At 41.0% G+C, this 14,468-nt stretch overlaps 1 protein-coding gene across 2 annotated transcripts in view; it reads left to right on the forward strand.

Moving 5' to 3' along the window:
- cbl (Cbl proto-oncogene, E3 ubiquitin protein ligase) overlaps positions 1 to 14,468 on the forward strand; it is a 32,471-nt gene that overhangs the window by 15,773 nt on the left and 2,230 nt on the right. For both annotated transcript variants that reach the window (XM_080888750.1, XM_080888751.1), the window contains exons 3-15: positions 2,588 to 2,734; positions 4,461 to 4,617; positions 6,903 to 7,024; positions 8,695 to 8,832; positions 9,534 to 9,621; positions 10,121 to 10,252; positions 10,436 to 10,654; positions 11,424 to 11,555; positions 12,143 to 12,559; positions 12,966 to 13,054; positions 13,260 to 13,457; positions 13,544 to 13,632; positions 13,988 to 14,227. In XM_080888750.1, the coding sequence (XP_080744876.1) occupies positions 2,588 to 2,734; positions 4,461 to 4,617; positions 6,903 to 7,024; positions 8,695 to 8,832; positions 9,534 to 9,621; positions 10,121 to 10,252; positions 10,436 to 10,654; positions 11,424 to 11,555; positions 12,143 to 12,559; positions 12,966 to 13,054; positions 13,260 to 13,457; positions 13,544 to 13,632; positions 13,988 to 14,227 (2,168 nt within the window). The remainder of the gene's footprint in view (positions 1 to 2,587; positions 2,735 to 4,460; positions 4,618 to 6,902; positions 7,025 to 8,694; positions 8,833 to 9,533; positions 9,622 to 10,120; positions 10,253 to 10,435; positions 10,655 to 11,423; positions 11,556 to 12,142; positions 12,560 to 12,965; positions 13,055 to 13,259; positions 13,458 to 13,543; positions 13,633 to 13,987; positions 14,228 to 14,468) is intronic.

Raw genomic sequence — 14,468 nt, forward strand, 5'->3', positions numbered from 1 at the left:
TTGTTACTTTTTCTCAGTCTCACAAGTTGGCCACAAAAACTTTTCAGTTTATTCCCCTTCAGTGCACATGAAATTCACCTCAAACTTTGAATCTGTTAAGATCCAAATTTCAATGCTCATTGTGCCTATATAAATGTGTCTACCCCAAGTGGTTATATTCAAATGTATTATTACATTTGGTGAATTAGAATTTAAATTAAATGGTGGGTTTGAAGAGATGGTTTTATAAGCTCAAACACTTAAGTAGTCTCCATGAATGTTTTAGGTTCAGAGATGAAGGGAGTGGATGAGTAGATGAATAAGATGGCAAAGTAACCCTCATGAAAATGAAATGAAAGCTGTGAGTCAGGAGAGAGCAATTCCACACAAACTTGAGAGAGGTGAAGACTCTTTATGTGATTATGTTGTAGGTAAAAGAAAAGCAGGAGGGGGCTGTTGTAACTTAGATCTAAGTACAGAGTAGAGAGAGCTTGACAGAAGAAAGGATAAGGCAGCAGCTTTAAGGCTCAGCAGGCCAGTACAGTCAGGAAGCAGAAGTAACTGAGGGCGACCTCCTGCTGAGATGATAGCTGTTGAAGAAAGCACACAGAAATATAGTGTCACAAACATCTGTCATTCCTGAGATGATGCTGGAAAGGGAAGATGCTCTTAAATAGAGCTACATGAGCTCCTAAGGGAAATGCTGGGAGTAGTTGGTCTCATTTGTCACATTTCATCACTGAAGAGGCTAGCCTGGACTTCAAAGACAACAGCAGTCATTGCATCTAGCTTCAAGTCTTTGCTGTAGATTTTAAGTGGGCAGAGCATTTAAAAAGATTAGACATCAGGACTACAAGAGTGATTACTGTCATCATTTACTATCGCGAGGGTGTAAGTGTAAAACACTTGTGCAAGCCTTGCATCATTCCCCCCAGATTCTTGTATACCCCTCCGTGGTAAATGGTCTTCTTAACAAGTACTACTCTATTTTGGCAGGATGTCAATATACACTAATCTTATTCATCCATCTCTGGTCACTGTCCTGCTTCCTCATTCACTCTTTCCACTCCCCGCTTTTCCACTCATAGGGCGTGTGCTGTAGTGTGGGGCAGCTGCAGCGTAGCCGCGCTTTCATTGCTGTCTCTCTCGTGCATGTCAATTCACCCTGCCCGACAGCCAAGCACAATCTCCTTCTGTGCCGCCTCGTAAATCACCGCTTTCTCAGCTTAACACTTATAATGCTGTGATGTGGTGCACGGGCATGGTGATAATGTTCAAATTCATTCTCTTATTTCCCAGTCAAGTATTTTCTCATCTTTATGTCATTTTCTTGTTTGGCTTCATGCTCTTCAGTTATTTCCTCCTTAGGTGTGACTTCAGTTGGTCAACAACAATGTACTACGATGTCCTAACCTTTGCATCGTATTCACTCTAAAGATGCATGCATGCATGTACTTGTGAAATGTATGCAAGAACCTGAAGCTATTTCTAGATCATAGAACCAGCTAAGGACATTCTCAGTAAGAATGTCCTTAGCTGATTTGCTATTTATTTGTTATTTAAACCTGGAAGCCCGTTCTTTTAACTACCATCCATGTTTCGGCAGATTTGAGGAGCAAGAATCTGTTATCTCTATGGTAGCCTGCACTTCGCATTCAAATCTCAAATTTCTTTGTGTTCCATGATGGTATCCCCCCTTTTCACTAACATAGATTGAATAACAGGCTGACAAACAGATGAAATAGGATGAAAAGTAGTCAGAAGTCATACACAAAGGGAAACGATAAGGGTTTCATGTTTTACCAGACTCATCATTTCCATTGTATATTCTGATGTATTTGTTATATACATTTTGCAGTGACATGGGGGGGAAGGGTAGGCTTATTTATCAGCCAATTAACAGTTTGTAAGTCACTGAATCCTATTGCCACCTCAACTCCATTTGGAGGAAAAAAAGAACAGAAAGTCACATTCCATGTGACACTGTATGTTTGGGTGTGTTTGTGTAATATGCTTTGGGTTGTTTTTGAACACTTGACAGTCATCCACAGCACATCACTGCATTTCTTTTTTGCATTGACACAGATGGCTGAGCAAGCAAGAATGCTAAATAGGTTATTATTTTTGGTGGACTCAGGAAACTGCATGTTTGATGTGCATTTGAATATTTACTATTTCTGTTTCAGTGTTTTCGCCAGTATTTTATCCACAAGTAAAACTGTACTTGAATACACTCATGTTAGCTGAAAACATTGTTTTCTCACTGTGTATAGCTTGTGACACTAAGTTGACTTCTGCTTATTTGCCGTAAACTACTGTGTGTGACACGTTAAAACTATAGTTAACACTGAGGTTGTGTATTTGGTGGGGTTTTTTTTTTTTTACTTTTGAATTTCAAAAACAGATTTTGTTTTCTGGAAATTCCAACCTTGGTAAATAATACACACGGTATAATCTGAATAAAATCCAGCTGTGATGCTAATAAGTTACTAATGTTACTCAGCATTTCTCTCTTGTGGCCTTTGCACGGTCTGGTGAACATCTAACAGCAATTCACTGTTTAACATGTTAAATCTGACAGTCTTCCCTCTTTTCCTGACTTCCACAGGAGGAATCTTACCAAGCTGTCTTTGATCTTCAGCCACATGCTGGCTGAGCTGAAGGCCATCTTCCCCAATGGTCTGTTTCAGGGTGACAACTTCCGCATCACTAAGGCAGATGCTGCAGAGTTTTGGAGACGCGCCTTCGGGGATAAGTAAGCACATTTGTGTGTGTATTATCATAGTGGTTCCTGGAAACTTAAAGAGTCACTTTTAAATTGTAAAAAGGAACTTCAATAGTGCAAATCAGTAAGAAGATATATGGTGATGTGAAAAGAGAATCTGTAGTTCTGTGAAAAACTAAGTGCTCCTTTCCACAGGAGTTGAGAGGATAAATAGCAGCCATTCAAATGAACTAGATTTATTGATTATCAGCAACTTTGATCAGCTCTACAAAAGCAAAGGTTTCAGCTATTTGCTGGTCTGGATGGTTCAGATTTGTGTTAACAAAATGCCACAATCTCATCAGTACATCAGTGGACATCCCAGCAAATTCAGGAGAAAACAAACTCAAACGACTACAGAGCTCTATCTCAGACTCAATAGTCCGGCTGTCAAGCACGGTGATGGAGGGACGATAATTTGGGCTTATTTTGCAGCTACAGGACCCAGATGCCTTGTAGTTACCGAGCTCACCACAAACTCATTTGTGTATCAAAGTATTCTAGAATCATATGTGAGGTTGCGCAGCAGGGTAATGATCACAACAAGCACAGCAGCAAATCAAGGTGTTGTAATGGCCCAGTCAAATTCAAGACATCAGGTTGATTGAAATGCTGTGGTGGGACCTTAAGAGAGCTGTGAATTCATAAATACCCACAAACCTCAGTGTGCTGAGGCGACGGAAAGAAGAGCAGGCCAATTCCTCTGCAGCAATGTGAGAGAAAAAATAAGATTACCGTAATTGTCGGGCTATAAGCCGCTACTTTTTGCACAAGCTTTGAACCCTGCGGCTTTTAGTCAGGTGCAGCTAATGTATGTACAAAACAGGATTTTCCCCTGATTTTAGCTTATGCGGCTAATATTCAGGTGCGCTTTGTAGTCCGGGAAATACGGTACTTCCAATTATTGGTGCTAAAGGTGGTTCTACAAGTTGTTCAATCATGGGGTATTTTCCGCTTTTCACAGGATTGCTGAGGAAAAGGGTCTTTTTTTTTTTTCTTTCCCCTCTCACATGACTCTGTGGAACATCTGAGAGGAGAAGGTTTTGCCTTCTTTCACAGAAATCAGACAATGAATATCTTCCCTGGGACAAATGTTGGTCCAGTGACTAAAGAACACTAATGTCTTTTTGTGGTTTATTCACATGCAACTATGGACACAACTAATGTTCTGTGCGCACATTTTGGTTAATCAGTCACTATATACACAGACAAGTCAGATACCAAGGGGATGTAATCATCCTAGGGAACAATCGTTAGTGTGTATGCGTAATTATTCCCTAAAAGAAAAGGGATTCATAAATATTGCAAAGTTGAGTATATTGAAAATGTTGGTCAAAGGACTGAAATTCAGTTCACATCAGGTTTATATTTATGTCCAGTACAAAGATGACTTGAATATAATAGCATTTCCTCTTTATCAGATGTTAATCACTGTAGGTTTTACACACAGGCTATTCATGGCTGCATTTCGAGGTATGTGTTGCGTGTTAGATACAGACATACCAACCATAACCTGTAAAATGCTCTTGTGAAATGCATGTAGCATTTCACAAGTTAAAACCAAAACTCTTATTGCACCTTTACCTTCATTGTGCAAGACAGCATGCTGGTAGCCTACATTTAAGAATCATTATTTATGAGCTTTGAATTCTTGATGCTTTATTACACTTTTTTTGAGGGGATGTCATCATCCAATGTGTGTTTTTGTGTGTTACAGAACCATTGTGCCTTGGAAGGTATTCCGTCAGTCTCTCCATGAGTTTCATCCCATCAGCTCTGGGCTGGAGGCTATGGCCCTAAAGTCCACCATAGATCTAACCTGCAATGACTACATCTCCGTCTTTGAGTTTGACATATTCACCAGGCTATTTCAGGTAGATATCACACAGATGCACACTGCATCTTTCTCTTTGTTTTATAGTGGTCTCCTGAGCTAATGAAAGCAGAAATGTGCAAAGGAAGAGAGAGACAGAGAAGACCAAGATGGAGAGTAATTCCTAGGGGTTTGTTAGCCTTGGTCTAGGAAACGGATTTCATTTAAGCAGAACATAATGAACTTAAACTAATCAGCCGCATCTTTTTTCCCAGCTAACTCTATCAACTTATTAGCAGGATGTCTGTTGACGTATATACACCATCAGACAGCACTGACAATGAAAGTTTCCTCCTTCTCTGCCCAGCCAGTACACAAGGATATGTTCGGGAATTATTTTTCACTCTTTAATAGGCATCTGTTGTTGCATCATGTGGCCTAGATAAGTCCGTTTGTGCTAGAGAGCGACACTGCGATCTTTCTCAAAGAGTCATTAAATGTGCTTCCCTGAGGTATTTTATTACTTCCAGAAAAGTAATAAGTAGCAAGGTTGAAAGTAGAATAGTAGAAGTAGAATTTCTTTGACATGAAATCTTTGAGAGGTTAAGAAATTAAACTTTTATTTTGCTATCCCCTAAATTAACTGTGTGTTTTATAGCTCATATTACTGGTTGTCTACTTGCATCCTGTGTCAGAGGTAAAGGGCTAAATACAACCCACAATTTATATTTCACAATCATGAAGCAGCGCATTTGTTTCTGTGCCATTTTGTCATATACTTCTGGTGTGCAAGTGCTGCAAATTTCTCTAAGTATAGAATGAGGACAGATTTAAAAAAAAAAAAAAAAAAAAAAAAAAGAGCAAAGGATATTGGGAAGGGGAGCACAAAGGCTGCATTTATCTACCTTCTTCAGGGCTTATCTGTATTTTGTAGTACAAGTTCTTTGCATCAGTATTGCAATTAAAACTGTATCGAATGAGAACCACTGATCTCTCGAGTGAACCACAATTTCTTGTATGCAACAGCTAATGTTTATTCCTCAGTGACATCACCCCTACTTATGTGTATGTTACTGACAGGCTTAATGAAGCCTAAACAGATTACAGACATTTCCTATGGCACTCCCTCTTACAAAAACGTCCTCCTCTAAATGTCCTCAAACGCAGAAGAGGAAGTGAGCCTGTGGCCATTTTAAGTTCTGTCCTTGATATGCAGCAGACTGTTATTTTTATTTATTTATTTTTTTATATTGCTTTAAAAGCCCTCTCAGATATCTCATCTCTCTTCATGCAATATCTTTAGGCTGAATTATGATTTGATTATAAATAGGCACATAAGAAAACATGCATTCTTAGTGCAGTTAGGTGAAAACGGAGTGGTTTAGGATGAGTTGCCCTTCAAATGTCGTTAAGATGTACCTGAAAAGTAATTGTACAGTTGCTGGATATAACCTTACTCATCAGACTTTATTGCACTTATTTAGTGCAGTCTGTTAGGGGGAAAAAAATACTAAAGCCTACAACAGACATGTGATAAAATATATTCCAGAAAAGAGTCCAGAGGAGACAGTTTTGACTTGTCACTTCCTGTGTTAAGTGCTGCTTACTGCAGAGCCAAATGGGCGGCGCTGGACCACGTCCAGCTCCCCCTCTCTGTGATTAAGGTTAGATTGAGGGTGGAGCTGGAGCTGGACTAGGCAACTGGCAGTGTTAGGTTTTCATTTGGGCAACTATTGTGATGCTGAAAGAGGACTGGATGGGTCTCATTAACATGTTTGCATCTCCTCAATTTTGCAGCTCACGTTAAGTGTCATATGTGTTAATTCTGCTTCCTTTCACACATCAGACAGACTAACGATAGCAATTGCAGAACCACCTACTCACCACAGCATGCATTCAGTGAGTGTGCTGTGGAGTAGCATGATTTTTTTTTTTTCCTCCCTGTTCTTCTTCATGTTAAATTTTTACTAGTTATTGTGAGCATTTCTGGATGTGGGTCAAGTCGCCTTTAAAGAAAGAAACATGAGCTCCTATAAACCAGGCTTTTTTCTCTCTCTCTTTTTTTTTTTGAATGTACATTATGGAAAGCAGTCTACTAAAGTCTAGGAGTCTTCATTCTGTGATCCAGGTGGTGCCAAATGAGTTGCTTTGCTTAAAATACCTTTTTGCGCAGATTGATCCCGGTCATTGTACATCACAATGAGGTTTGCCGAACAGTTGTTTAAACCTTGAATATCACCAGTGATGCAATATATTTCACTCTTGCTGTGCTCATTCTGTTACTGCCATGTACATTCACACATCAGATGACTCACTTTCTCTGTGTGTGTGTGTATGTGTGTGTAGCCTTGGTCATCCCTGCTGCGGAACTGGAACAGCTTGGCAGTTACTCACCCGGGGTACATGGCCTTCCTCACCTACGATGAGGTCAAAGCTCGGCTTCAAAAGTTCATTCACAAGCCTGGCAGGTGAGATATCATGATACCAGACATCCACACCAGACTTCGTGAAATATTCATCAACACTGAATGTCTAACATGGTTCATAAAGCATTAGCTATATCAGACATAGATAGATAATTGTATAGGAACTTAATCGAGCATCACCATTTCTTTTTACCAGTACCACCTTGTAGTTGCTTGGTAACTTTACAGTCTGTTGTAATCTATAGATTACTTGGACATATTGCACAATTTGGTGAAAAATGCTGGGTGCAAAAGCAGAATATGCAACACGGGGCCAAAACAAAAAGCCTTGTTTTGCTATTCATGCAGCCCTACACAGAACACATATTCACTGCACTGCACTGTGCAGTGCAGTGAATACATAAAGCATAACTGCCCATTTGTAAATGCAGTTCATACCCAAAATGTTTCTACCATTACGGTGACCTTTCATTGCATGTATTTTTACAGTTTAGTTTTCTATCAACATATATTTTAGCACTGAGCAACATGATTCTGTACATTATTAGACACACGTCTCACACATCAAATCATCACTCTGGCAACTGGATAGTTGCACCCAGGTCCTATTTTTGTCCCTGGTAGAGGACAGAGAGGGCACAGTTTTAACCTTAATGCCAGATTCACTCACAATTAATGCAAAAGTTTGTGTGTTCATGTGTCTTAGTTTGTGTGTGAGGAACCCAGGGCAGCATGGCACTGGTACCTTGCATCAATGGCCTGATTGTATGCTGAAAGCTGATGTCACTTTTCAGGCCTGGCCCGTGTAGGGCCACGTTGACATTGGAGCAGTAGTTACTGGTTGATGTGAGTGCAGCGTTTTTGACGCTCTAAATTACTGTGCCCCATTAAGAGAATGATGTTGGTACTATGGCTACAACAGTTCTGTGCTAAACATCGAGGCTGTGACCAACACTTAGTCTTGCCAATTTTTAAGCCTATTTATTCCTTCCTCTTTTCTTTCATTTCTGTATACAAATTGGTCAGCTTGTGCAGTTAACTAGAGAAGTGCATATTGGGGGGAGTGGTCCATCTCTTATCTCTTCAGTTTTGTTCTTGCCTTTCTACTGTCCATCCCACGGCACAAACGGCTATTTTTATCTGATATAACATGCTGTGCATTCACCTCCAGTTCCACAACAGTGTCATTCTTATGAACCAGTATTAGTCCAGTTGCAGTTGATGTTAGTTATTGATCTTTTATTTTGATAAGCAGTGATGGGTTTTGTGTCTCTGTCATTCCTACAATCAGTTCTGTCCCAGTTGTCTTCTTTAGCAACGTCGAATGGTAACTACGGCAATGGTGTAAACGCAGCTGCTTTAATGTTTCTATAATGTGTTATATACACGGAATGTAATGTGTGTGTCTGTGATGTGTATCCCATGATCTAGTATATATTTATGTACATATGTGTTCAGTATTGTAATGAAAATGCAAATTAGAAAAAAGTAGCTGATTTTGCCACATTCTGTTATGCATGTTTATTATGCAGCCTGCATATTTTCATTTGGATTGTGCTTACTTGGAAGGTATTTCTTGTGCACATTTTGCAGACACTGCTGCCCTTTTACTACATTTCATCTCATTGTATTTTATTACTTTTTTCAGAGTTAAATCTGACCATTTAACACCATTCAAGCTCTTCTTATTTAAAATTTTCCTCTCTTCTCAGTTACATCTTCCGACTGAGCTGCACAAGACTGGGCCAGTGGGCTATTGGCTACGTGACTGCAGATGGAAATATACTCCAGACCATTCCCCATAATAAACCCCTCTTCCAGGCTCTCATTGATGGTTTCAGGGAAGGATTGTAAGTCAACTGGCATTTTGTGAGCCTCACTTAAAATCATGTCATTTTCTTGCAGCTTTCCATCCAGAGCTCTGAGCTTCTGTTTTTTTGTCTTTGTCACTGGTTCAGTCTTGATTCCCTTGATTCGATGTAATTTTTACTTGCAGAGCGCCTCTTTTTCTCTCGTTCTCCTGTTCTGTCCTTTCTTCCTACAAAGCTTGCACAGTTTTGTGTGTGAGATTTGCTCTAAGCCAATTCAGACATATCATTTTACATGTTCCCATCATTCCAGTGTTCTAACCACAATAGAGTTGTTGATTTAGCTGACTGGCGTAAAACTCATCTTTTTAAGCCAGCGCTGATTCCTTTGTTTAATAACAGCTATAGTTGGTCTGTTCCACCGTGTAATCAAATGGTGATTTCAAGTGGGAAATCTTGAAAACTTTTCAAAGCTTATAAACCGCCTCTATCTTCGAAACATTTATCAAATGGTAATTACAGAGTCTGACTCATTTAGAAAACACTCACGTATTGTACATGCACAAACTCGTAGCGAATGAATGGACTGAACAGATGTTTTCATTACTGCAGCCTGTTAGGTATACATGCCACATAATTGCAGTAACTAATAATGATCATTACTTCTAAATTAACATACCTGCCAAAATACCCAGGGATACTTTATATAGATTTACTAATTTGTTGTGTCTCTACATCTGCAGCTATTTATTCCCTGATGGCCGGACTCAAAATCCTGACCTGACAGGACTGTGCGAGCCTTCGCCTCAAGACCATATCAAAGTCACCCAGGTCAGAGCAGCCTTCTTCTAAGACCCTTGAAAACCCTGTGTTTTTTCGTGAGCTTTTTATTTTATTGCAGTGTTAAAATGGTTTGTTACGTTTGGATGACTAAACAAAGGATTTAAACAATTTATACATCTGTTAATAAGATTGGTTAGATGGGATCCAGTACTGATCACACTCTTACAGCAGTGCATCCAGTGGGAGTCCTAAAGAATTTTGAGTATTATCAACATCTTTATTCATAACTTTGTTTTAAATACTGTAGAAGATCTTTTCAGACTCATACATGTTCTCAGAATTTTGTAAGTACAATGAACAGACTCATTTTGCAGCCACTGGACTGAAACTCAAACTACACCCCCACAACTACCTATTGCTCTAGATCCTTCCAGGCTTTTTTTTTTTCTCTTCTCCTTTTTTTTTTTTTTTCTTTCAAAAGGATCTCAGGTGCTGTTGTTCCTGTGTGATGTTACCGTCTTGTCATGTTTTTTTTTTCTCCCCGCAGGAACAATACGAGCTGTACTGTGAGATGGGCTCCACTTTCCAGCTTTGTAAGATCTGTGCCGAGAACGACAAGGATGTGAAGATTGAGCCCTGTGGTCATCTCATGTGCACTTCCTGTCTCACTGCCTGGCAGGTACAAGAGTGGGTGTATGCAAGGGGGTTTGTGTGGGTTGTTCATGTGTCATAACTCAAACCTGTTGAGAAGTGAACTGTCTGTTGAAGTGCTCTTTTATTCAGACATGTCAGACACAAAAAGAAAAAACCCTTTTCTCATCTCTGCATGCTCTAACCATCTGCCTTTTGGCCTGTGTTGCAGGAGTCAGAAGGTCAGGGAACAGGATGTCCCTTTTGTCGCTGTGAGATTAAGGGTACGGAGCCGATAGTTGTGGATCCTTTTGACCCAAAGGACAACAGCGGAGGGTCTTCCAAGAGCACATTTGGGGCTGAGGGTGCACCCTCACCCAGCTACGATGACGATGATGATGACAGACTTGAAGACCCTCATCTAATAATGAGCAAACTTGCCTGCACAAAGGTAAGACGGTGACAGGAGTCGGACTTGACTAAAAAAAAAGTTACTTCACTCAAAGTTTCCAGTCGTGGCACTGGGTGAGCTATTCTGGTCTTTTTCTATTCATAAAACGTTGAGGCACTTAACACCCAGAGTGCACCTCACAGGTTCCTGCTGTCCTCTTATCTCCTGCTTTTCTGAGAGACCCTGTGCAGATGAAACGCTCCCTGCCCTGGCCTTTTCACTTCTTGTGAGCTTCAAGCTCACATCTCCTATCTAAAGTCTTTCATCTCCATCTTTCATGGCACCAAGGTAGCAGCTTTTTGTGCCTCTTTGTATTTGATATGTGGGGAATTCTCCTGTCTTACATCTTTTATGTACCTCTGAGAAACTCTGTGTGCATTAATCTGTTTATAGAGCAGGCGAATACCTGAGATCATACACACTTTGATGTGGTCCCGGGAATTTCTTTGGCTTTGATTGCTGGCCTGACCTCTTTGACCATTTACTCTATATTTACTCATTTCTTGTGCGTACTTCTTTGTTTCATCTGTGTTGAAACAAGATACGTTTGAGGAACTGCAGAAAAAATAAAGCTCTAATATTGAACAGTGCTGTAAAGTAACCTTATAAGGTTATGAGAGTTTTCAGTTGGCCTGATGTTATTGCAGAGATATGAGAGGAGATTTGTGATATTTGCAAAATGAGAAGTGGCATTTGGACTCTGTCTGATTGTGTTTGAATAATGCTGATCAGATGAAATCTGTGTTTGGCTCTTTTGTGCGTCATCCAGGTGGAGCGTCCCCCATCACCTATGTCTGGGACTCCTCAGTCCTCTCTTCCCCCAGTGCCTCCCAGACTAGACCTATTACCGCACAGACCTCCCAACCCCCCTGGTGCCTCCAGCCCTGGAGTCAGCAGTAAGGTAACTAAATGTACACAAGAAGGGATTGTAAAAACTTACAAGTCTAATATTGATGTCCAGTCTATGTACAGTAGAGTGTGTCATGCCTTAGTGGGTGCCTAATCCTAATCTACTCAACATTTGTGGTGGGTTCAGAGTCAGAGCAGGTAAGAAGGGGGAGGGGGGAAAAGCCTAAGATTGAAAAATAGACTAGCTATGCGCTCGGAAGAACCTACGCGTAACGCTCCTTCATACAGGTAAGGAATTTAAAAATGGCGGTCACAATCATCAGGGCATTTTATGTTCAAATTTCCTTCTCTGGGAAACTGCCATATTTCCACATTTTTATTATCTTTTAAATGTAGATAAAATGAAACTGCAGATGAAAAGCTTGATTATTCTGCACATGATAAACAGCATCTTTGCTTGGTGTTGTTCATCTAAGTTGCGTGTATTGTTGGAAATGATGACTAATGCATAAACAGTGTCTTTCTTGCTAAATGGATTACTTCCAGCACTGAAGATAACAGCACAGAGCTTTCTTTGGTTTCACATTAATATCGCATGTAGTCTAATCGAGATCCCTCCTCCTTGGTTTTTCCCTCCAGGCACCATCTCATCACAAAGACAAGCCTCTTCCCCTTCCCCCAGCACTGCGTGATCTCCCCCCTCCCCCTCCTCCAGACCGTCCCCACACAGCCGGGGCAGCCCCTGATGGACGGCTTCAGAGGCGGCCCTTGCCCAGCACACCCGGGGAGCCCCCTCGCGATAAACTCCCTCCTACACCCCCAAACCGACCCCTGTCTGACTGGACCTCCAGGCCGGTTCCCAAGGCTCCCACCTCCTCTTCGTCATCCTCTTCGGTATCCTCTTCGTCCACCCAGTTCCCCTGTCTGGGCGGGGACCTCCGAGCAGGTGTCAGGGAACTCTCCAACAGGCACTCCCTCCCCTTGGCACTGCCCTCCGCCATGGACGCTCGCTCAGACTCCCAGAACAACAGCTCCCTCAGTCTGGACCACCAGCTGGTCAGAGCAACCACAAAACACAGCACATTCAACTGCCCTTTGATTCATTTGCTGGCACACATATCACTAAAGTTATTACTAACTTTCCAAACAAAACTGAAATTATTGAGAATACTGTTTATATGGATTCCAGTAAATTGTTATCTGTCACAAAAACAGTGACAATGACATTAAGGTTGGCTTTTTACTTTTTGGACAAGCAGGCCTAGTCTTTTTGAGAGTTTAAAGTCTTTGGTTCCACTGTATTCTGATACATAGTCTTCTACTTTACTACTGGCATGTCTGTGCAGGTCTAAATCCTAAGAGCTGCCTTTAATGTGTTTAATTTATTTATGATTCTTAGTTTTAACTACAACAATATTTGTCTTTAGTGTTTCTAAGATGCCATCTTTTGTTTCCTTTTCAGAATTTTTCCACGGGAGTTGGTCAAGATTACGACAACCCCAGAGTCAAACCTTCTGTCTCAGCCAACGCCATTTATGCACTGGCAAACAGGTACGTTTCAGTGCTGCTGAAAGCATCTCAGTGGAGTGGATCTTGTCTTTCCTGAATCACTGACATGCTCTTTGCTTACTTGCAATCCACAAAGCTGTACAAATTACCTTGTTTGAAGTTGATTTATACTCAGTACCTTTTTTAAGGATCATTTTACATAATATAAATGGTGCTTAATAAATAATATTCTTGGATCTGACTGCAGAGCGTCCCCAGCTACAGCCAGGCCAGCAGGAGGAGATGAAGGACATGACAGTGATGATGAGTACATGATCCCCTCTTCTCGGCCCGTTCTGCCCCCCATCCCGACTCCACTCATGGGGGAGACCCCACCAATCCCAAGACCCCCACAGCCCGTGTCAGCAGTCCCGACACAGACCCAGGCCTCTGCACTGAACACACGGTACTCAGGCCTTTCTATTACTCTCTCGCAGCACATAAGAAAAATAAACTGTCACTATTGATTTATTTTTGCTTTTGGCCTTGCAGGCTGATTCTGGACGATGTACCTCATTCACTCCAAATGTATGAAGCCATGTTCAACGCCCAGCCCAGGTCACAACAAGCGAGAGATTCAGGTATTTGTGACCCACTAATCTCAGCTGGGCTTTGTGGGGCGGGGCCGTGTGCAGTGTTCAGGGCAATTCTCTTTCACGTAATACTTTGAATATGCAAAAATCTTACGTTTTAATCAGACAAGCCTCATCTGGATTTTCTGAAGTTTTATTTATTTGCTAAAACGACCACTGCACATCCTGGGAATAAACACCTCTGTATTGACATAAATGTGACTTATACTTCTGACTGCACTTGTGAGTTATCTGAAACTGTTTTAGACAATGTTAACCTGTTTAATTTCATCTGGTTAAGGTCTCAAGCATGTATTAAACTTTTAATCTCTCTGTTTGATGTCATATTCTGATTTCCTTTCAGACTATTCAGATTTGCCCCCTCAACCAGTGAGTAACGGTCCCAGAGACCATGAGGCTGACGACGGGGAAGAGGAGGAGAACGGCTACGACTTCCCAAAACCCCGACTGCCTTTGCCTCCCGCCCGACGGACCCTTTCAGAAATGGGGGGGTCTTTGTCTTCATCTTCTTCATCCTCCTCATTATGCGCTGCAGCAGCTTTCAATCGTCTTTCTCTAGATGCGGATGCTGGAGCGACAGCGCGTAAGTTTAACAGTTTATTGATTTAAAAAAGTGTTTTTTTTGTTTTGTTTTTTTTCTCTTTACTATGATTTCGGTTCTTTATCAATAAACATACCCATGCTTGCCACAGCTGATTTTAATGTTGTATTTCTACTTGCATTTCATCTGTTATTCAGCTTATCCTGCTTAAAAATGGACTTCTACTAAGTGCTTTGACATTTTAAATGTTTTAAAAGTTTTTTACGTCTGGGACAGCAGCTGC

This window comes from Rhamphochromis sp. 'chilingali' (genome assembly GCF_963969265.1).
Source record: "Rhamphochromis sp. 'chilingali' genome assembly, chromosome: 8".
NCBI classification, from domain to species: Eukaryota; Metazoa; Chordata; class Actinopteri; order Cichliformes; family Cichlidae; genus Rhamphochromis; species Rhamphochromis sp. 'chilingali'.